This window comes from Dromiciops gliroides, chromosome 4 (assembly GCF_019393635.1).
Source record: "Dromiciops gliroides isolate mDroGli1 chromosome 4, mDroGli1.pri, whole genome shotgun sequence".
NCBI lineage: Eukaryota > Metazoa > Chordata > Mammalia > Microbiotheria > Microbiotheriidae > Dromiciops > Dromiciops gliroides.
This window is the reverse complement of record NC_057864.1, coordinates 399,791,351-399,815,171: the sequence shown is the minus strand read 5'-3', so window position 1 is coordinate 399,815,171 and position 23,821 is coordinate 399,791,351. Positions and strand designations below refer to the sequence as shown.

General features: G+C 40.1%; 1 protein-coding gene across 6 annotated transcripts in view; it reads right to left on the bottom strand.

The window, feature by feature from the left end:
• Nucleotides 1-23,821, bottom strand: part of SYNJ2 (synaptojanin 2) — a 150,781-nt gene that overhangs the window by 71,883 nt on the left and 55,077 nt on the right. For 5 of the 6 annotated variants that reach the window (XM_044000382.1, XM_044000383.1, XM_044000385.1 and 2 more), the window contains exons 4-5: nt 21,501-21,726; nt 7,451-7,534 (exon numbers count right to left, since the gene is read on the bottom strand). In XM_044000382.1, the coding sequence (XP_043856317.1) occupies nt 7,451-7,534; nt 21,501-21,726 (310 nt within the window). The remainder of the gene's footprint in view (nt 1-7,450; nt 7,535-21,500; nt 21,727-23,821) is intronic. The other variant, XM_044000386.1, reaches the window with a different exon arrangement.

Genomic DNA, 23,821 nt, shown 5'->3' with positions numbered 1-23,821 from the left:
AAGCAACCCAAACCAAGATAGGGATGGATTTCTGAAAGCAAAATTCTTCTGAGGCTATTTATAACCTGAAAAATCCATTCACACGTACATAGCTACTTTTCCTTCTAGCTTTCATGGTTCAGATGCAGTTATTAAAAGCCCATGACTACTAGACGGGGATGGCATAAGCATAGTTTGAAAATTGTGCTTTGAAAGTACAACTCCTAAGGCAGAATATATAGAAATACACCTACATACAATGGCAAGACAATCAGTGTTTCTTTAAAGTATATCTCTGCACAGACTCAGAACTGTAAGCTAAGTTCCGAGGTCCAATCCACTGCCTGGCCTCTCATCACCCCGTCTGAGGGCAGGGTTTGCCCATTAAAGAATGAAAAAGGCAAAACTGACTTTCAGACCTAAAATTTCAGATGGCCTCATCATCCTTTGAATATGCATCATAATTAGGAATTAGGACAAAGTAAGGTTTCTTCTTTCTTTTAAGTTCTACTGATGCCTTTGGTTTTTGTATTGCAGTCGTTCTCAGATAGACCTCCTCCCTCCTCCAGCCTCTCCCCTGAGGAAGCACCCTGCCACAAGAATGAAAAACAGTGAAGCAAAACCAAGTGAATACAGCTACCACAGACAGCATGAGCAAACCATAATTCTCTTTTCTCCAGAGTCAAGGCTGACCAATACATTGACACAACATATGAGAACAAGGACTCTTCATTTCTTTCTTTTTTTTTAGTGAGGCAATTGGGGTTAAGTGACTTGCCCAAGGTCACACAGCTAGTAAGTGTTAAGTTTCTGAGGGTGGATTTGAACTCAGGTACTCCTGACTCCAGGGCTGGTGCTCTATCCACTGCGACACCTAGCTGCCCTCATTTATTTCTAATGTAAAACTGATTCATTGGGTGTCTATTACCCCAATCTGCTACAGCAAGCCTTTTCTAAGCTCCCTTTATTCTGGTGCCTTCTCTCTATACATTATTTCCTTTTTTTATCCTCCATATGGCTTATTTGTATATAGCTGTTTACATGATGTCTCTATTAGGATGGCGAGTTCCCCAAAGGCAGGTACTGTAAGCTAATTGACTATTATGTTCCAGTCACTTCAGGACCAGCCCCCAAGAAGCTTAATCTTGACAAGCAAGTTCTTACCTGGTTGTCCCTTTGATTTTAATTACATTACCAAAAGGATCAATCAGATAAATGCCACAAGCGTCACATACACCTGAATTTCAATGAGGCAGATTCAACCAGGTATTTCATAATATAATATCCCTGTACCCAAGATGGAGGTGTGGACTGAAAGACAGTGCAGCTAGTACCTACTTGCACTGGAATTAACAAGGCCAATGATGGTTTGATATCCACCTGAAGGGAGGTCTCCAGGAACATGCGGAAAGACTTGTCTAACATTTTTATCAATTATTTGAAGACAGGTAGTTGTTGTTGTTTTTTTTTTTTTTTTTTTGCAGGGCAATGGGGGTTAAGTGACTTGCCCAGGGTCACACAGCTAATAAGTGTCAAGTGTATCAGGCCGGATTTGAACTCAGGTACTCCTGAATCCAGGGCTGGTGCTTTATCCACTGCTCCACCTAGCTGCCCCCAGGTAGTTTTTTTTAAATCAAACAATTTGATGACACTAAGATGGGAGAGATAGCTAATGAATTACATTACAGAATCAGAATCCAAAAAGATATCGACAGACTAGAATGAGGAGCTAAATCAAATACAGTGAAATCTTTACTAATTTCACTTCTTCTTTTTTTTTTTTTTTGCAGGGCACTGACTTGCCCGGGGTCACATAGCTGGTAAGTGTCAAGTGTCAGAGGCCGGATTTGAACTCAGGTACTCCTGAATCCAGGGCTGGTGCTTTATCCACTGCACCACCTAGCTGCCCCCACTTTTTTTTTTTTTAAAGGAGAATGAGTCTCCCTATCTCACCTGCACTCAAAAGCAGTGGCCACTCATAAGCTCATACATACCCTTTCTTGATTGGCATGGAAGCTTTGACATGTTCCATTTCTGACCTGAGCCAATTTGTACCTCCATAGGCACCATCCTTCTGCCTTGGAGGCTCACCATATCAATTCCTGACTTTGTATTAATACCCAATCAGCCCTAACCCTACCACAATTCATATCTCTTAGAGCTTAAGTGACTCCCCAGCCTCAGCTTCCCCAAACAGTAGCAATTACAGGCTAGTGATTTCACGACTTCAAAGACCAGAGATGGGTTATATCCCCTTTACCTAAGCAGATGACAACATTTTTACACCTTAGAAGATAAGCTGCTATGGCTAAAAAAGAAAAAAATGTTATCACCTGTTGACCAACCTTCCAGCAATGAGCCTCCCTGAATTTAGCTAAGAGGGTCCTTGGGTGACAAGTGTATCACTGAGCCTGTTCTCAGAGCCTTTTCAACTTGATAAGACCTGCTGGAGTTTATGTTCCACTGGCATGGCTGGCAAGAACCCAAGGTCACCTTCACGCCATGACACTGAATGGCATTTTAGTAGAGAAAGGGGAAATACCACAAAGATGAATGTTAAGTTTATCCCTATTACAAGCTGAAGTGAGAGGCAGCATGGCATCAGGAAGATCTGGGTTCAAGGCCAGACTTTGATAGATACTAACAGCATGGCTCTGACCAAGTTATTTAGCATCTCAGTGCCCCAGACAACTCTCCAGGGCAACAGCTTGCAGTGCTCAAATGTACTGGTAGAAGGCATTTACTTACTAGATGTTTCTGATATGGATATAATCCCAAGTCCAGTCTCCATCACAAATGGTAAATATTACACTTCCAAATCCAATTCCACAAAGACAAAATGGGGGAACGTGTCCCCATGTTCCCAAAACCTCTGGGTTATGGTACCTGGCCCATAGTAAGCTCTTGATAAATGTTTGTTGAGTGACTACTATGTGTAACTGTAAGCTCAGTTACCAATCACATGGCAAGGCCATCACACAAGCTGATGTAGTCTCAAGAAACATTAAGTATTAAACACAGTGCCTTGTAAAATTAAAAGTTCACTGTGAGATTGTAGGTTCCTTGAAAATAAGGACTGTCTCAATTTTAAATTCATGTTCCTGGCATCTAGCATAAAGCTTGACACATAGTCGGTGTTTAATAAATGCTGATTGACCAATTGAATGAAGGCAGAAACATGTTAAGAGATGGAAGCACTGGGGCACTAGATGAGGGAAGAGAGATATGGATTCTTTTTGCAGTTCTGGTCATTGGAGAAACAATTGAGTGCAACTGCATTTCTGTAGAGGGGATAGGGGGTCTCAGGAGTTAGGAGTGGGACTGGTGCATGAAAGATGATGGAATACAAAGTCTGAACATTATTCACAGAGGAGAGTAGATGAACAAAATGTTGTAAACGTGATAGCTGGGGAACAGACTGGGGATATATGAGGTACAGTCATCATCTGTAGGGTATGCTCTTGGGTAAACATCATCATCCTCTCAATGATTAGCGATGATGTTATCTGACATTTATGTAGCACTTTAAGGGTTGCTAAGTATTTTAAATGCACGATCTCATTCAAACTAGACAAGGGCCTGGTGAGGTTGATATTATGGGTATAATGAGGAAGCTGAGATGTAGAGAGACATTTTCTTCATGGTCAGACTATGGTCACATGACTATTAAGAAGAAAGTGAGATTTGAATGTGTACTGACCCCAACTCCAGCAATTTTTTTCCACTGGTTCTTCCCTTGGACGCCGTATCTTCAATGGAACCTACAAGGGGTGTTTGCAGGTACTGAGGTCTGGGAGGGTGCTGGGGATGAGGTGGGATGGGTGTGAGATGTCCTTTGAATTAAACAGAGCATGTACCAGTTCAGGGAATGAGAAGGAATGAAGGTATTATATCAGATCTAGGCTACTATTATCCATCTGTATTGTATCCCATTTGAAGAGCAGGGTGTTGCCTCCTGCCATCACTGTGAGGCATTTATAACTCATGCTACCCAATGTTCTCTGTCCTGACTGCTGCAGTATTGTGATTGGAGTGCCACATTTTAGGCAGGCTATTGACAAGCTAGAACAAATCCAAAAGAGGATAGCCGGAGTAATGACCATTTTCAAAACGATGCTTTTGAAAAATAGGTTAAAGAGGGGCAGCTAGGTGGCACAGTGGATAGAGCACAGGCCCTGGATTCAGGAGGACCTGAGTTCAAATCCTGCCTCAAACACTTAACACTTACTAGCTGTGCGACCCTGGGCAAGTCACTTAACCCCAACTGCCTCAGCAGAAAAAAAAAAAAAGGTTAAAGATATTGGGGTTATTATTAGACTGTGAGCTTCTTGAGAGCAAGGACTTTTTTTTTTTGGCCTTTCTTTGTATCTTCTGTGTTGCAAACAGTGCCTGGCACATCGTAGATGCTTACTTAATGTTTATTAACTGAATAACTGATATTTAATTTGGAAAAGTCTTGTGGGCTGAAGGGTGAGGAGAGGGAGAGAAAGGGTAGCAGTGGTACATGTTAATTATCTTTGGGTATATAAAGGACTTTCATATAAGAACAGGCAGATTTTGATTCAATGTAAGAAATAACTTAGTCATTAGGGTTGTATAGAAATGGAATGGCTTCTCTCAAGAGAGAATGAGTTTGTTAGACAAGCTTTTTGTATCAGATGTTTTTGTCACATGGGAGGGTTAAATATGGGAGTGGGTGAATTGGAAATGATCTTGCTATAAAGACAAATAGGATGAATTCTTAAAAACGAAAAGATGGTGACTTCCCACAAGGGAAGAATTCTTAACCAAACAAGGGATAGGTTATAAAAAGTAACAGACAATTTTAACTATATAAAATTAAAATGTTTTTGCGCAAATAAAAATCAGTGAAGACAAATTAGAAAAGAGGTGGCATGGAAAAACATTTGCATAAAATATTACTGATAAAAGTCTGATATCCAAAATATGTAAGGAATTAACACTATATAGGGGATATAACAGCAAGAGCTACTTTTCAATGAATATATGTCAAAGGATATAGAGTTTTCAAAAGAAGATCTGCTAACTACAAATGTTCACCTAAAAACAAATTCCAATTACTTTAAAACAAAACAGCTTTGAAGTTTTCCTCCTTGCATAATGACAACAATGAAAAAAAGAATGGAAACAGTCAACATCAGAGGGGCTGTACAAGAACATTCACACAAGACTGGTGGAACTATTAAGCGGTTGAATCTATTTTGGATTTCAATTTGGAATTATTCAAGAAAAGGAATGAAAACGTACCATAACCTTTGACCCAGAAATGCCACTACCAGACATGGATGCTAAAGATAGAAATAAAGGTTCCATACATACACAAAACATAATCTTAGCATTCATTAAAGCAGCAAAGAACTAGAAACAAAGTAGGCATCCCCAACAATTGGGGGAATGGTAGAAAAAACTATGTATGATATATGAAAGTAATGTATTATTACTGTGCTAAAGGTAATATGAGGAATTCAGAGAAATATGGAAAGGTCTGTTTGAACTGGTACAGAGCAAATGAGCAGAACCAAGAGAAAACACTATAGAGAATGACTACAGTTATGTAAGTAAATAGATCACTGAAAGGAAACTGAACTCCGTGAAATGGAAAAACCAATGAAGGTCCTAGAAGAGAGATAATGAAACCGAGGTGGCTGAATTCTAGGACAGTATTTTTTCCTACAAGGTCAGTCAGTATTTATATTGCTCGTTTGTAGGGTGAGAGTGAGAAATGAAAGCTATAAAGCTAAAAGGCATGAATGAAATGTTTTTATTTTTGTTTTGTTTTAAAGAGAAAGTCAATGAGGGCCACTGAAAGTGTTTAAGGGAAGGCTGGATGGTCACTTGCCAGCGACGTTGTATCAAGATTCAGGCTAGGGTCAGACTTGACCAGCCTTCTAAATTCTCTTTCAATTCTAGAATTCTATGAAACCTTCAGAAGTTATTTTGTAGACTCATGGGAGGAGGAGGGGAGGGGTATTAGTCAACATCCAAGCTTAATGAATCAAAGTTATAAGTTGTCTGCTTACAATGTTTACATCAAGGAAGAGCACAGTCCATTTTACTCTGAGCTGGTCAACCTACATTTGGACTATTGTGTTCAAGTCTGAACACCACATTTTTAAAGTAACATTGATAAACTAGTGAGGGACCAGAAAGGCAAAGGGTCTGAAAATAGCACCATAGTATAGCTAAAGGTGCTAAAGATATTTAGTCTGGAAAAGGCAATAAATAAATAAACAAACAAATGAACGAATAAATGAATAAACAAACAAATAAATAAATGATGCAGAAGAAAGGGGTACTTAAAAAAATTCTTAAAGATTTTAAAGGCTTTAATGCAAAAGACTGAATATTCTGTGTAGCTCTGGAGAACAAAATTGGATCAACACATGAAAGTTATAGGGAAGCAAATTGCCCTTTAATTATAAGGAAAATTGCATAATGATTATAGCTAACAATGAACTAGACTGTCTCACAAAGTAGTAAGTTTCCTGTCACTAGAAAGTCTTCAAGATTAAGTCTTTAAACAGAGCATGGATGACCATGAGTTAGGGACACTGCTTCTATAGATATTCCTACAGTATATAGGAGACTGCATTAGAAGAAATCTTCCAACTAGAAAATTTCACAATAACCACTCCCCAAATTTTTCAACCTAGTTTCCACAAGGAATACAGTCTTTACATTGATCATTTCCCCTTCCTGCTGAGATCTCGAACTAGTATGATTCAGAATCTACTTCAATGGAGAGCTCAATGGACAAGTCAGTATGTCATTTCATCGATGACAAAAGTGTTCTTGGAACCTACCACCACACACACTGATCTCTTCCAGGGAGACAGACATAACTGAAATATCTCTGGCATCGGTCAGTGGCCAATGTTTCAAATGACAGTGTATATTTTTAGTAATCATAGGAAAGATCAGTATGAAATTCTCACACAGCTCTGAAAGCCCCCTAACCTCAAACCCACTGTAGGTCAGCCTGAGACCCACAAGAAGTGGGTAAAAGAGATCTCTCACTCTTGCTCTGGATAATGTTATAACCATTAAGGAAAGCAAAAGTCTGATTGTTGTTTTGGAAAAGCTAGAATTTAAGATTGTCTCACATTATAAGCTACCCCATAACATCCAACACAAAATGTATGATTGTTCGCTTACATAGCAGAAAAGGCATTTCAATGTTATCCTGGCCATCCCCAAAGAAAGCACATTCTTTAATAAATTGAGTTTTGTAATAGGGCAACAGAGCAATTTCACACAGATTTTTTTATATGCATAGACCACATAAATTTTTATCTATGCAGTCTTTTAAAGACCCAAGAAAAATTTAGTTCAATAAACTTGACCCAGAGAAAAGTCAGAAATGATGCTACTAAAATGTTTTTTTTTTTAAGAGAAGGCAGGTTAGGTGAAAGGATAAAATGAAATGTCAAGAAATTTCCTCATTACTTACCTGAAGCCCTGGCTGCTCCCAAAACAGTGGAACTGAGCCTCTGATCTGGACAAAAGACGACACACCACCATCCATGTAAATCGTCTGTAGCCACAAGAAAAGAGAAAGGGAAAGATATTCTTCAATGAAACTGAAGGTCCCAGGGCTCCGCAACCAGATACTTGGGCTTGAGACATGAAACCTGAGAGACGAACCAGCAGCTGATTTCAGCACAGTCTAGTCTGACAGAGCTCGGCTGATTTCTCACCCTAATGCGCCTCACAGAGAGGGGCAAAGGGTAGCATGCTTGCTTTCAATTTGCCTCCCAGTAGAGCCTCTCTCAAGAGCAGGACTCCAAACTCTGACTAAGAAACAGCCTCTCTTTGACTTCAGAGGAAGGATCTAGTTTGTGTCCAGGCTCTCAACACCATCACTCCCTGCTTTTTAGCCACATTGACTCTGCTGATTATATTCTGAATGACTCCCATGAAAATTGCAGTAATACTTCCCTCATTGTTTTAGAAATGGAAGCAATATTTGTTCCATTTTGTAGTTAAATAAATTCCTTTTCAACCTTTATTTTTACCCTGGCAAGATCTTCATGGTACTATGGGCAAATAGCTATTTCCTCACCTGCAAAAAAAAAGGGGGTTACCTTAGATGTCTTTTTTTTTAAATTATATTTTTTATTTATGGAAGAAAACAAGCAACTCTATAACAGTATAATAAAAAAAGATGATTGTAGGTAAAACTGCAAATCTAGGGGGCAGCTAGGTGGCCCAGTGGATAAAACACCAGCCCTGGATTCAGGAGGACCTGAGTTCAAATCCAGCCTTGGACACTTGATACTTAGTAGCTGTGTGACCCTGGGCAAGTCACTTAACCCTCACTGCCCTACCAACCCCCTCCCCGCCCAGAAACCAAAAACAACCCTGTAAATCTATACACACACCTTTCTAATCCTTTCAAATATACAACAAAATTATCCTGTAAATTTCTTTTTTTTCTTTTTTTCCCTACCCAACCCTTAGAGATAGATGGCTACCACTAAACACAAATAGGTATGAATATATGTATATATATTTATATAAATGTATGTAAAATTAAGATGTTTTTTGAGAATCCTTCCAATTCTTGAAGTCTTGACCTTAACAAAGGGATGTTTTAAAAAAAGGGACCAAATAAAATTTTTTTTGTTGTTTTTTTTTGTTTTTTAAGTGAGGCAATTGGGGTTAAGTGACTTGCCCAGGGTCACACAGCTAGTAAGTGTTAAGTGTCTGAGGCCGGATTTGAACTCAGGTACTCCTGACTCCAGGGCCGGTGCTCTATCCACTGCGCCACCTAGCTGCCCCTCAAATAAAATATTTTTAAAACGAGCCATATCCAAAAAGCAGAGGTCAAGATCAGGGGTTCTTAACCTGGTGTTTGTTGAACTTGTTTTTTAAAAACATTTTGATAACTTTATTTCAATAAATGGTTTGCTTTATAATCTAAATATTTTATTTGATCAATTTAAAAAACATTTTTCTGATTAGGGGTTCATAGGCTTCATCACACTGCTGACAAGGGTCCACAACTCAAAGAAGGTTAAGAGAGCCTGCTCTAGATGAGCACAGGAAAGCCATTGGGTGTGGGGTTATTTGTCGTGACTCTTTTCCAGCTATAATATTATACATAATATGCATATTATATTTCTATTGTATGTATATATTATAATATAGACATTAATATTTATAACACACATGATATGTACATATTGCATATATTATATAATATTACAGATGGAAAGGAGCCATACAAATAGCCCCACATACTTACTGTAGCCTTATTTCCCCTCCCACTTTAAGTAGTCCTATCCTTAAATATGTGATACCTATATCATAGACATCACAAATATACACAATATTTATCACATGTAACACACGATGTATATTATATGTAATGTTATCTATATTATGTACAAATGTACATATATAAAAATATAAAGATTATAGATGAAAAATGACCACAACAAATATAGGGATGTGTGTATATACGTATGTATGTATATGTATTATGTGTATCTCTCTCTCTCTGGAAAAGGGCCATGACAAACAGCCCCACATATTATATATACATACATAATATTATAGATAGAAAAATATATGTGTGCATATATGTGAGCAGCTAGGTAGCACAATGGATTGAGTGCCAGGCATAGAGTCAGGAAGATATGGGTTCAAATCTTACCCCAGGCACTAACTAGCTGTGTGACCCTGGGCGAGTCACTTCACCTTGTTTACCTCAGTTTCCTCATCTGTCAAATGAGCTGGAGAAGGAAATGGCAAACCACTCCAGTATCTTTGCCAAGAATTCTCCAAATGGGGTCACAAAGAGTTGGTTACAACTGAACAACAACAAATTTGTATGTTTACACACATGTATTTTTGGATATGTGTGTGTTTATATACACACACACACATATACATATACATATATAAATTTATAGCTATCTCCATATTTACACAGATATACCAGTTAATATTCCTGTCACAGTGAGATTTCCAGAAGGTACCACTAGGCTAATACCTGAAAGTCGGATACTTTCCCACCACATGACCATTCCACAACACATCAACTCCCAGTTTACATGGAATAGGATGAGATTAAGAACAGAAAGTACAGCCCTGAAAAGTACAAGGGAGAAGGTTGCCTGGCTCTGTCAGAAGCTCTGCCTTTTATCTAGGTAACTGGAGCCTTCCTTGGCAGGGCACTGGTCTGGGTAATTTGGTGAGTCTTTTCCATTCCTTACCCCACTGTGCTACTGTACCCGGGAGCTTTCCATGGAGAGCTAGGCCATGCTCAGATCACCCATGCATTAGTAATCGATTTCAGTGGAAGACTTGCAAATTAGACGGTATAGTTTCCCTGGACTATGGGAATCATACGCACCTGCTCTCTGGGTCCTTCTACGGACGCTTCTGTCTTTTTACCTCAGGTAAGAGGTACTTTGGTTAAAGCGAACAGGGAGAACTCGTGGCAACTTTATTAGTTAGCCTCTTATTTGCATTTTTATTGTTGATGGGGAAAGCTGGGATTTCTTTAGGTGGTGGTGGAAAGAGGACTGCATTTGGAATCAGAAGACCCTGGCTTAAATCCTAACTTTGCCAGTTAGGATACCTGTGGGAGCCTGGGAGAGCGACAAACTCTTTAGGCTTCAATTGTCTCATATGTAAAATGGGCTGAACTCCGTAACCTTTAAGGTCCCTTCCACTTCTGGACTTATGAGCATAGCATGTATACACACACACACACACACACACACACACACAATTTGAAGTTGGGAACTCTCAGGCAGCTAAGTGGTGCAGTGGATAGAGTGTCAGGCCTGGAGTCAAGAGTCATCTTCCTGGCCTCGGACACTTACTAGCTTAGCTGTGTGACCCTGGGTAAGTGACTTAACTGTCTCCATTTCCTCATCTGTCAAATGATCTAGGGAAGGAAATGGCAAACCACCCCAGTACCTTTCCCCAAATAGGGTCAAGAAGAGTCAGGCACAACTGAAACAACTTAGCATGGGAATTTTCAGTAGGGAAACTTCTACCAATGAGGATCTCTGAGCCACACATTCATCTGGCATCTGAAGTGGAATTTGAATCCAGATCTTCCTTATTCTGAGGCCAGCTCTCTATCTATTATGCCACACTGCCTTTCCTTATGATGTTAGTAATTGCTTAAACTTCTCAAGGAATTATAGGCCCTATATTTCTTGGGAAAGCCTCTTCTAGGCAACATTTTTACACCATGACAGGTCTCCTGAAGCACAGGGTCTTATTATGCTAATCAACTATCACCCTTCTCAAGGGGAAAACAATCCAGGCTCTAATGAAATTTGCTAACAGTCATTCTCTGCCTCCAACATTAACCTAAGTTCCTCCTTAGCCAAGACAAACAGACTTAGTAAAACTGTGAAGTAGTTTGAAAAATATACTACCAAAAGTTTAATGCTTCCTCCTGGCTGACCACAGGGCCTACCCAGAGTAAGGTGGGCTCATTTTCATAGCCAGTCTCATTCCAGGGAAGCCTTTCATATTAACTTTCAAGAGCACTCTCATTTAATCAACTGATGGGTCACTGCTTACTGGGGTACTTTTAATTGCTAATTCATTTGTAATTTAATAAGGCACTCCAGAAGGAGAAAATGTCTTCACCCATAGGTGATTCCTAAAGGGAAAAAGATTTATAGCTAAGTGCACCTTCCCAGAGCCTTCAATTCATATCATAGTATCTCATTTGTGGGAATGACTTCTATCATACATGTGTATGCAAAATTTGAACTATTTCAGGGTGATATTGACTGATGAACACCAGCCAAAAAGCAGGCAGTACAGATAAAAAAAAAATTTTTAGTCCTCCCCAAGTAGATCCTTGTTGACAGCACATGCAAAAATATTCCCTTAAATTTCGATATAATTAGAACAAAAAGATTTTTACTTAGATTAAAATTTGAAAGAGTTTCAAAATGCTTTCATCACCTTCATAATTTATTTGCACTTACTTTTTTTTTTTTAAGTGAGGCAATTGGTGTTAAGTGACTTGCCCAGGGTCACACAGCTAGTAAGTGTTAAGTGTCTGAGGCCGGATTTGAACTCAGGTACTCCTGACTCCAGGGCCGGTGCTCTATCCACTGCGCCACCTAGCTGCCCCTGCACTTACTTTTAATTTATATTTATTGTTATAGACAAGAATATCTGCACACAAGGCTTTTTTGTTTTTTGGGGTTTTTTTGGGGGGGGTGGTTGTGAGGTAATTGGGCTTAAGTGACTTGCCCAGGGTCACACAGCTAGTAAGTGTTAATTGTCTGAGGCCGAATTTGAACTCAGGTCCTTCTGAATCCAGGGCCAGCGCTCTATCCACTGTGCCACCTAGCTGCTCCCACACAAGGTTTTAAAGAGCATATTCATAAAAATTTCAGAAGCTAAAGGGAAGGAATAAACTGAGGGCCCAATATTATAGTCAGTTACCTCCCTTACAGGTGCCATAGTCTATGGAAATACTATTTGATACTATTTGCTAAAGAGTAGAATCAGGAATAAAAAGGAGCTGCTACCCCTCCCTGGCTCATAAATTAAGGTACATAACTTTGACTTCCCCAGCTAATGAAGTCTTAGAAACAATGAGCTCTTTTCTGGTTGGCAGTTCTTAAGATAACACAATGACCCTTGAGCACCTAAGATTAATCAGGACCTTTATCTTAAAAACCCAAACAAGCCAAACGTTTGGCCTTTGTCTATTTTTTTTTTTTGGTAGGCTGAGGTTTCTTCTTCCATTTTATGTCTACAGGATGAGTCAGAACTGCAAACCAGCCCACCAGATATGATTCACTTCAGATCTGAAAAGTTGTACCTAACTCTGAAGGAAACATGTTAACCTATGAAATACCTCATCCTCCTTTAAAAAAGAAACCGAAAAAGCAAACATATCCCCCTTTATTCAGTCCTTGGATCCAAAGATTACCTCACAAGCAATTAGTCAGCCAGCTACTAGGAGTTTACTACAGGAATTACACTTCCAAATGATTAATGAAGGTTGGTCTGAACAGGGCCTGCATGGGTCTATCAGTTCATAAGCTTTCATTTTGTCCCTTAGAATAGCCCCAAGAGGGAAAGGGCAAAAATACTTCTTTCCTCAAATTCCTCTAGGCCTGAGGCGTTTCCTTTCCACCTTATCTCTATTCAATAATTATGATACAGCATTGGTGTGCCAGGAGCTCATAAATGCTAGGAAGAGGTCAGAGAAAAAGGGACGCTGCGCACACAAACACATGTGACACAGGCAGAGTATAGGAGAGGCACAAAGAATGGACATACAACATGCCACAAGGGTGGAGAGATGACTTTCGCCTGGGGGTAGGGTGAGGTTGAGATGTGAAATCAGGAAAGCCTTGAGGGCAGGATGAGATGGAGCACTAAGAGAATTTCAGTTACTGTGATGCAAATCTGGAAGGGAAGGCTGGAGTCATACAGTAAAAGGCTTCATTCACCATGGGTTAGGAGTTGTTATTTTATTCTTTTTTTTTCCTCCCCAGTGAGGCAATTGGGGTTAAGTGACTTGCCCAGGGTCACACAGCTAGTAAATGTTAAGTGTCTGAGGCTGGATTTGAACTCAGGTCCTCCTGACTCCAGGGCTGGTGCTCTATCCACTGTGCCACCTAGCTGCCCCTGTTATTTTATTCTAGAGAAAAGGGGGAGCCACTAGAGATGTTTGAGCAAGGGAGTGACCCATGCTTTAAGATTATTTTGGCAGCTCTGTGAAGAACGGATTGAAAAGGAGACACTGGAAGCAGAGAGACAAGTTAGGAAGAAGCTATAGCAGTAATAATACAAGAGGTAATAAGGGCCTGGACTAGGGTGGAGGCTTTAAGTAGAGAGAAGAGGACAGGGTGAGAGACAGTGGAAGAAGAATTGACAAGACTTAGCCACTGTTTAAATGCACAGAGAAAAAGAGGGGAAAATGGAAAATGACTTTGAGGTTTTGAGTCAGCATGTTAGAAAATAGACTGAGTATGAAATACGCATCCTAATTATTGTTATAATTGGCTCTTGAATGAATGAATGAACGAACTGCCACCCATTAGTCCTAATGGTAAGCTTGGAGAAGCCTTCAGGGGAGAGTCATCTGAAGCCAGACTCTGTATGTGAACCCACTGTGACTCAGGCAGAGTTTGGGTAACTTCTAGGAGATTATGGTCCACAAGTATTTCAGAGGATTTCCACAGGGGGATATTTATTAAACAAGCCAGTCATCCAAAAAGTCTCACACCTGGATTTTAAAAAAATCAACTTTACCACCACAATCCAGGGGAGGCACTGCTCAGGGAGGAATCAAATCTGACTCCAGATTTCCAGCCTGGGGGACTGGGAGGCACCAGCTCCTGCAGAGGAAGCTGAGATTGCAATCCTCCCTCCCACCACAGGCTCAGCATTGGTCCTCACACTCAGACAGCTGCTTTCAACCTGCTGGCTTGGCTGGCTGCCCCCACAATCCTAGCAAGCTTCACAACCTGACATTTCTCCCACTTAAAAATGTCAAGAATCATCGAGATGGTGGGGACTTAATTACCTGGAAAAGCCAAGCTCAGTTGTGTATATGCATTTTCAAGCAATCTCATTTGAAAAGAGTGGAGATGCTAGGAACTAGAAAACACTTTATTATTCCACTCTCGGCAAAACCAATGCTTCTATATGACACAGGACATAAACAGACCCATGTATTTGTTTCCCTGGCCAAGACTATCCTCCTTCACAATACATAGGAGGTGGAGAATGCCAATCATTTATTGTAGAATTCTCCAGAAACATGGCTCTAAAGAAATGCAGAAAACATAACAATAGAGATTTGGTCCTATACTTACTATATAAATCTAGCCTCATCTCTCTTTGTTCTTGCTAAGTGTAGCCTGGGAAAAGACTGGCCACAAAACTACCACCTTGCTTCTGCTGCTCAAACAGCTGCTAATGGGCAGAAGAATGAGAGTCCCCAATTCACTGCCAAAAGAACCTCTTAGGAGGATAGGAGAAACTTAACTGGTAAGTACAGCTCCAATGGGTACATGTTCTAATTTTTGAAAAGGTAGGGTTTTGGTGGTGGTTGTTTAAAAACATAAAAGGGGGCGGCTAGGTGGTGCAATGGGTAAAGCACCGGCCCTGGATTCAGGAGGACCTGACTTGAGTGAGAATATTTATCCCCTGCTGAGAGTGCATGGGTTGACCTTTCTAAAGTTGATTCAGTGTCCAGAAGTTACCTCATATCAACATGAGACCATCCTCAACCAATCAGCTTGAAGCAGTTTGTAAGGCTGTTCATTTTGTCAGTTGGTGGTTGGAACTTTGTGGTGGTGGCAGAACAACCAGGCCAGGTTGAACTCTGATCTCTCCTCTAGGGTAGATGGGTTCTCCTATTCTTTCAGAGACACTTGTTCTCTCTTTGCTAACCTCTAATATACTTTAATAAATGCTTAATGCCTGAATTGTTGCTGAAGCTTCTAATTTATAAGTAAATCATAGCTAGCTTTCCCCACACTGGGGACAGGTAAGGTGACCACACACATTTAGTTTTACCCATCACAGTTCAAATCCAGCCTCAGACACTTGACACTAGCTGTGTGACCTTGGGCAAGTCACTTAACCCTCACTGCCTGGCAAAAAACCAAACAAAAACAAAAACAAAAAAACCCGTAAAAGGCCAAATGAAGAGCTGAAATACACTGGTGATGTGGTGTGCTATCGAGGAAAATGTCCTGAAGTGGAGAGGTCAAAAGACCTGGGATGGAGTCCCAGTTCTATCACTCACTAAATGTATGACCTTAAGGCAAATATAGATATGGGGGGGGAGGTGTCTTTCAATTTCCTCCTTTCTTATCAATCAACAAGCTCTTATTAAACCTTTACTAATAGTGAAGATTTGGAGCTTCAGGAAAAAGGAGCCCATAAAAATGAAGTGACTCACCCAAGGTCACAAGGCAGAGCTGAGATTTGAACCCAAGTTCTCTTGACTCTATATGCTGTGCTTTTTGTTCTATACCATGCTGCCTAGTTTAGGCACCAAATCTTACAGCACCTAGGCTGGACATTTAGGGTGTAACACTATAATGATATTAATTGGATAAAAATGCTTGTGCTACCTACTTGTAGGGCTTGATAGGAGAGCCAAATTGGCTATAATGTAAATATGTAATGTGTATAAAGCATTGAGTAAGCATAAAGTGCTACATAAGCAAGAACTGTCATTCCCCTTTAATATACAGAACGAGTATCCTCTGGCAACAGGAATTTTCAGCTATTCCTGGGAGAATCATCTCTCTTCATCTTGCCTTCTCCCTCTACAGTTTTTTTTTAGACAAAGATGACCATGACCCACATATCTATTTACATTCCAAGGAAACAAAAAAAAAATTTAATCTGAAGTTAGCCAAGAAAATTGGAAGTTTGTCTGGCAAATATTTAGGATGGGTAGCTACATAATTATTTAATAAGAGTCCCTAGGGATAAAGATTTCCAGAGATAGGAAGTTGACCAGACATTGGAATGGAAAAGATCATCTCATCTCACTGACTTGCAAAGAAAGAGGAGAGGGAAGAGAACTTCCCCCCAACTGTTTGAAAACAACAGAGGATTACAAGACTCAAGTAACACTATTGTTGGGAAAAACAGCCTTCCAAGAACTCATAAGATCTTAAAGACGATATAGGCTCCTAGAGCCTAATATTTGACAAAGGAAGCTGGTACAAGTGAGATAGATAGCATGTTCTCAAGAACAAAATTCAGATGATACAAAGAGCAATAATTCCAGAGGGGAAGAAAAGGGAGAAATGTGAAATCACTGATCAAGTGTGATTTGTAGAAGCCACATGCAGAGGATGGAAGGAAGGCAGGTAACAGAGGATGAATAACAATAGTGTCAAGAATGCTACCTAGCTTAGCATCCTGCCAAAGAAATCTAAAGATGACAAAAGGAACTTTTTTTTTTTAAGATCTAGGTAGGGAGTAAGAGGAAGATGGAAGAAGGGCTAGAAATTCTGCTTAGGGTAGATAATAAAGGATAACCACAAAAGGAGGTAGAACTATTCAACTCTCATTTCTGTTTTCTCTACAAGGAGAATGACCTTTTGACTGCGAAGCTATTTATAAGAAAAAATTGGTCAAAGGAACTGAGACACAAGAGAAGAGAGACACTGAAACCGTACCTAGCTGCTCTCAATGAGTTTATGTCATCAGGCCTGGACCAACTTATATTCTAAGAGAGTGGTGTCAAATTCAAATAGAAATGAGGACCAATAAACTGCACATAAGGACAGAAATGAGGACTACTAAGCTGCCCCTAAGGTTCCCTGTGGGTCACATATTAACCTCAAAATCACATATTAACATTATCTATATTTTATTGTATTTTTATTAATTTTGTTAAATATTTGCTAATTAACATTTTAATCTGGATTGTACCTCACTCCAGAATGTTGCAAGCTAAGTATGTTTGAAACCTCTGTTCCAAAATACTGAATGAGTGTGAAGAATGGAAGAGATGCTACAGGACTGGAGATGAGCAAACATAGTTACACTTGTCTCAAATCCTAATTTTTTTCTAAAAGGGAAAATGATGGAGTTTCCAGATTATAGTCCTGTAAGCATGACTTCAATTCCTGGCAAGATTTCTAAAACATATTATTAATAGTTTGTAAGCATCTGGAATGGGAAGCGCCAGTACTATGAGCCAGAATGTCATTCAAGACACATCATATCGGACTAACTTCATTTTCTTTTTTGACAGGGTTAGATTGGTACATCAGGAGAATTCAATTTAATTCAATAAGCACATATTAAGTGCCAACTATGTGTCAGAAAATGGATATAAAAATACAGAATGACACCAGTCCCTGCTCTCAAAGAACTTACATTCTATATATCAGGGGGTGGAGTAGGGATATAGCACTTCTATGGATAAACAAATATAATGTGAAATGGCACAAAACACTAACAACTAGGGGAAATGAGTTGAGTCTCGAAGGAAACTAAGTATTCTAAGAGTCAGAAGTAAGGAGTGAAAGCTTAGAAATTGGAATGTGAATTTGGGGAGAACTTTTTGGCTGATTCATAGAGTGTATGAAAGAAGAGATAGATGGAGAGGGAGAACTGACAAAACCTTGCAACATATTAAACATGAAGGGAGGAAGAGGAAAGAGTCAAGGATAGCTTACAAGTTTCCAAACCTGACTCATGAAGGATAGTACCTTCAACAGAAATAGGGGAGTTTGAAGATGGATGAGTTGGCGAGGGGTGGGGGATGGGGGGGGGAATAATGTTTTTTGAACTTCTTTGAATCTGACATATAAGGACAACCATTTGGAAATGTCCAGTTGGCTGTAGCATCTGGATCTCAGGAGAGACAATAGAGTCAGACAAATAAATATGCCAAGAAGCAGCATGGCACTGTGGATGGAGAAGCAGAGTCAGGAAGTCCTGGGTTTAAGTCCTACCTCAGGCATTTATTAGCAAACATTAGGTACTATATAAATGTTGTCGTTCAGTCATTTTCCAGTCATGTCTGACTCTTCATGACTCCCCATTTGGGGCTTTCTTGGCAAAGACAGTAGAGGGGTTTGCCATCTCCTTCTCCAGATCATTTGATAGATGAGGAAAATGAGGTAAACAGGGTTAAATGACTTGAGCCTATGGTCACACAACTAGAAAGTGTCTGAGGTCAGCTTTGAACTTAGGAAAATTAATCTTCCTAACTCCAGGTCCAGCACTCTATTCATTGTGCCACCTAGCTACCACCATATAAATGGTAGCTATTTTAAAAATTATTAATTATTTAACCTCCTGGTGTCTTGGGCAATTTTCTAGATCACAACTCAGGTGTTGAGCTACATTGGTAGAGGGAGTCTTCTAAGCTCCCTATACTGCCAATGAAATCACAGGTCTGGTTAAAATACATACACACACACACACACACACACACACACACACACCTTTCCCTGCACAGTGACACCTAAACAGGAAGTTGATTAAATAAATGAGAAATAAGAGAAAAAAAAAGAGAAGAGAGCCCAGGACAAAGCCCTGAGGGACCCATGGTTAGAGGTCAAGACATGGAATGAGCACAGGCAAACAGGCAGGCAGACAGAAAGATAAAGAAGGAGCCACATCACAAAAAACCAAGAGAATAGCTTGCCTGGGAGAAGGAGTGATCAATAGCATCAAAAAGCTGCCCGCCCCCCCCAAAAAAGGACAAGAACTAAAAGACCATAGGATTTAGCAATTAAGAGACCATTGGTAGGGGTGGCTAGGTGGTGCAGTGGATAAAGCACTGGTCCTGGAGTCAGGAGTACCTGAGTTCAAATCTGGCCTCTGACACTTAACACTTACTAGCTGTGTGACCCTGGGGAAGTCACTTAACCCTAATTGCCTCACTAAAAAAAAAAAAAGAGAGAGAGAGAGAGAATTATAAAAAAAAAAAAGAGACCATTGGTAACCATGGAGACAGGCGTTTGAGTAAAGTGGTGGGATCAGAAGCCAGACTGAAAGCAGATTAAAAGCTGGCTAAGGAGCAAACACATGGAAATGACATTTCCTAGGAATTTGACAATTAAGGGAAGGAGATATAGGCCATGAAGGTTAAGAATGGGGAGAAATAGGGGTAGGTAGGTGGAGCAGTGAATAAAGCACTGGCCCTGGATTCAGGAGAGTTCAAAATCCTGAGTTCAAATCCAGCCTCAGACACTTAATACTTACTAGCTATGTGACTGTGGGCAACTTAACCCTCATTGCCCCCCAAAAATTGAAAAAAGAATGGGGAGAAATGGGCAGCAGGGATGGAATCAGATAATAGAAGAAAGCAGGTAGAAAAAAAGATGTTCGAAGGGGCAAGCTCCCAGAAGGCATGAGGTGATTCTTGGCAAAGAGTACTCTTTCTCCAAGACTAGAGCAAAGGAGGAGAGAATAGGGGACAATTTAGAGTAGTTGTGAGGTACTGAATGGGAAGGAGAACTCATGACAGATGGTCACTATTTTCTCAGTAAAGTAGGAGCTAAGGTCTTATGATGAGAGGGAAGCTAAATGGTGTAGGAAGCTTGAGGAAAAAAAAGGAAAGATTTGGAACAGCATCTGTGGGAAGTGTAGTTAGGAATCAGAGAAAAAGAAAAGGATTATCATATAGCAGCAAGGGCCCAGGTAAGACTGCTTAACTGGGGCCAGAGACCCCAGTCCAGTTAGGCTGAGCTAAGACACAGTAAATTTGGGTTTCAGCAATGTATTGGACAAAATCCCTCATAGAAATGATGGAGAGATATGGGGGGGAATGAGAATACTGATAAGATACATTCCGAACTGATAGAACAACTGAGCTGAAAGAATTAATGGAATAAATATCGACCTAAGAGGAACTAAACCCTGCCAGTCTAGAATTTAATAAAGGTCAGATTTAATAAGACCAGACAGATCCAGATCTTCCTGGCTCCAGGAGCAGCTCTCTATCCACATGATGCTGCATTGCTTCTCTTTTGCTTCTACAGTGAGAGCATACATCTCTTCTTGAGACCCCATCTTTTTCCAACATGGCTGCCACTGCCCAAAAATCTGTTCAGAATCCCTCGGTCAGAAAAGCTCTGTAGTCTTCTTGTGCAGTAATCAAATCATTTTCCCTTTTATAGACCTTGTTCTCACACTCTCCAAAGTCTTCATAAGAAGTGGCTCAATCACAGATACGAGAGGAAGAAGCTGACAAAAACGCCTACAGGCACAAAATAAATATAGGGTGTTTGGATACTGTCACCCATGGCCATGTTCCACCTGTGAATTTTATCAGAGCTTTCCTGTCTTAAGTTTACCACTGCCTTATATTCTCTTCTCAAGATTTACCCTGCAGACTTCAAGCTAAAGACAAGAGTTGTAAACAGCATCCCTGGGAATGAGAACAGAATTTAAAAAAGAAAGATCAATGGAAGATTAAACAGATGGTTCCATTCCATGGGCACTGAAAGCAACTGCTCCCTTACTCTCAGATTCCACAACTCCCAACTGCCATAATTTGCTTCCAGGATGAAGCTTTTTTTTAAAAAAAAAAAATCAATTTAGAATAAAAAATGAGAGAAACTGGTTGTTGTTTTTTTCTTGCAGTGTATTGATCTACCCATTGTTGCTCAAAAAACAGCACCAAACCAAATTGGTTCATGTCTCCTTCCAACAGGAGTCATAACTACTATTTGCTGAGAATCAAGAGTAGCAGTTCTGTATGTACCACACTTGAAAAGAAAAGAGAAGGAACAACATTTGGCACCTAAGGGATGCATTCGCCATCTTGAGAGAAGAACCAGAAAGCTAAATGAAAAGTAACACAATATAAGTCACAGGCATCAGCCCTTCACAAGGAACCTCAATTACAGAAGGATGAAGCAGAGTAGGGGGGGAAGCATTAAGATAAAGAACTCCTTCATGCAGGGAACAAGATCTGGAAAGAGCCTTTGGGTGAGTCATGTCCATCATTACTCAAAAAGCCCCAAATCATCTGGCACCTCAAGAAGGGTTTGGTCACTTACCTGTTCTGTCTCGACAAAATTAGACACGTGTCCATCATCATTCACCCCCCTGATGTGAAATCGGGCACCAGCTCGTTCGCAGCTGATCCGGGAGATGAGGCAAGCCTTGGCCTGTTTATGTGAGGCATAGACAGTGCGGATGGTCACCACTCCACAGATCACCTTGAGCAGCCAATCAGAGCAGTTCACCTGGTAGTGTTTCAAGGGCACATGCAAGAGCTGATTCCTGCAAAATTTTACCAGGTGTGGATTAACTGGATGACAAAGACACTGGAAGAAGAGAGTAGATTTGCATCCAAATCAAGGGGAATGCACTTTCTGAGCATCACATTAAGGACCTGACATTAATTTATGGCGAAGACTCAAATAATTTCCATTCAATAAGCATTTACTTCATGTCTCCCCAGGCATGAGCACTGGGCTGAGTGAAGAGGATCAGAACAACAAAAACAAAATAATCCCGGTCCTCAAAATTTCCATTTTACTGGGTGATGATAGGCTTATACTACACCTCTTCATCAACCAGCCAACCCATTCCTCCCCATGTGGCAGGATGAGTGCATTGTCTCCTCGTCTATACAATGGAGATAATAATAGCACCTATTTCATAGGATTGCTATAAAAAGCCTTAAAACTTTATATAATGTCTAGCCATTATTACTATCTATTTTATTTTGAAGAGACAAGAAATAATATAACTGACCCCAAAGGGAAAAAAACCCAAAAAATGGTGAGGAAGAGCATTGCAACCAAGAGGCAGGCAAATCAAGCTTTAAGATGGGCAAGAGAAAAAAATTCCCAAGTAACCTGGCAACATATGATAAGAGTTAAAAGTGTTATCTCATATTAAAACCCTGGGATCCCATTGTTGGGGCTACAGCCCTAAGTATGTTATTAAGAGGTAAAAATGGATCCCTTGGTATGAAAATATTGACAGAGACTTCTTATGTAATATCGAAATAAAAACAGAAACCATGAAAATTCCCCAGTGGGGAATTTAGGGATTGGAGTGGCTAAATAAGTTGTGGAATATCAATGTTAACAGAATATGCCACAGAAATGATAAATTTGAAGAATACATACTTATCTGTGGGGATGTGTAGTAAAGAAAATAACAAAAGATATACTTTTTTTAAAAAATAAAAAATATATATATACTACCCAGCTGAAGGAAGATTGAAAGCAAACACAAGGAAATAAGGCCTTTTTTGTTATTATGTCATTAAATGTAATATGTCCTTTTAAAAAACAAAATAGTTTGAGTATTTGTGACTTTATGTATGATTTAACTTATTTTCCAAGTACTCACCTAGTATACCTGTCACTCACTGACTTCACTTTCCTTGCTTCCCAAACTTGACCCAGTTAGGTCAACACAACACTTTCCTCTCCTCTTGAACCCTTAGCCTTCTTGTCAAGACTCATGTCTTGCCAAACCCTAACCCTAGGGCAGTGAGGTGCATCCAGTCTGAAGTCAAGAAGACTTATCTTCCTGTGTTCAAATCTGGCCCAGATATTTACTAGCTGTATGACCCTGGGCTAGTCATTTAACCTTGTTTGTCTATTGAATGAGCTGGAGAAGGAAATGGCAAACCACTTCAGTGTCTTTGCCAAGAAAACTCAAAATGGAATCACAAAGACTCTGAAAAAAACTGAAAAAAAATGACTAAAGAACCACAACAACCCTAGATTACTCCCCCTATCTCTTTCTTTTGTTGAACAGAATTGGGAAGAATTCATGAAATCAGATTACCTGGATCCACTATAAATGTATACAATCCAATCTCATCTGGGCCCTCACTGCAGCAAGCAAACCTTTTACTCCTTTTTTTTGTTGTTGTTTTTGTGGGGCAATGAGGGTTAAGTGACTTGCCCAGGGTCACACAGCTAGTAAGTGTCAAGTGTCTGAAGCTGGATTTGAACTCAGGTCCTTCTGAATCCAGAGCTGGTGCTTTATCCACTGCGCCACCTAGCTGCCCCCTAAACCTTTTATTCCTAATTGATTCACGATCACACTTTCCTCCCCACAGATGCTGTTCCATAGCTTCTTTTTTCTCCATAGGCCTCTTGCATCTGTTCAGCAGAAGACTTCACCTCGTATCTTACTAAGAACAGTCAAGACCATTTGTCATGAGCTCCTTCTTCTCCCCTAATCTACATCATCCCCTATTTCTTCCCCCTTCATAACACATCTGACCATGTCACTCCCCTGGCTCAACAAATTCCAGGCACTCCCAGGGACCTCTAGGACCAAATACAAATGACTGAGTTAATGCCCTTGAGAAGCTAGCTCCAACCAAACTTTCGAGTCTTTGGAAGCA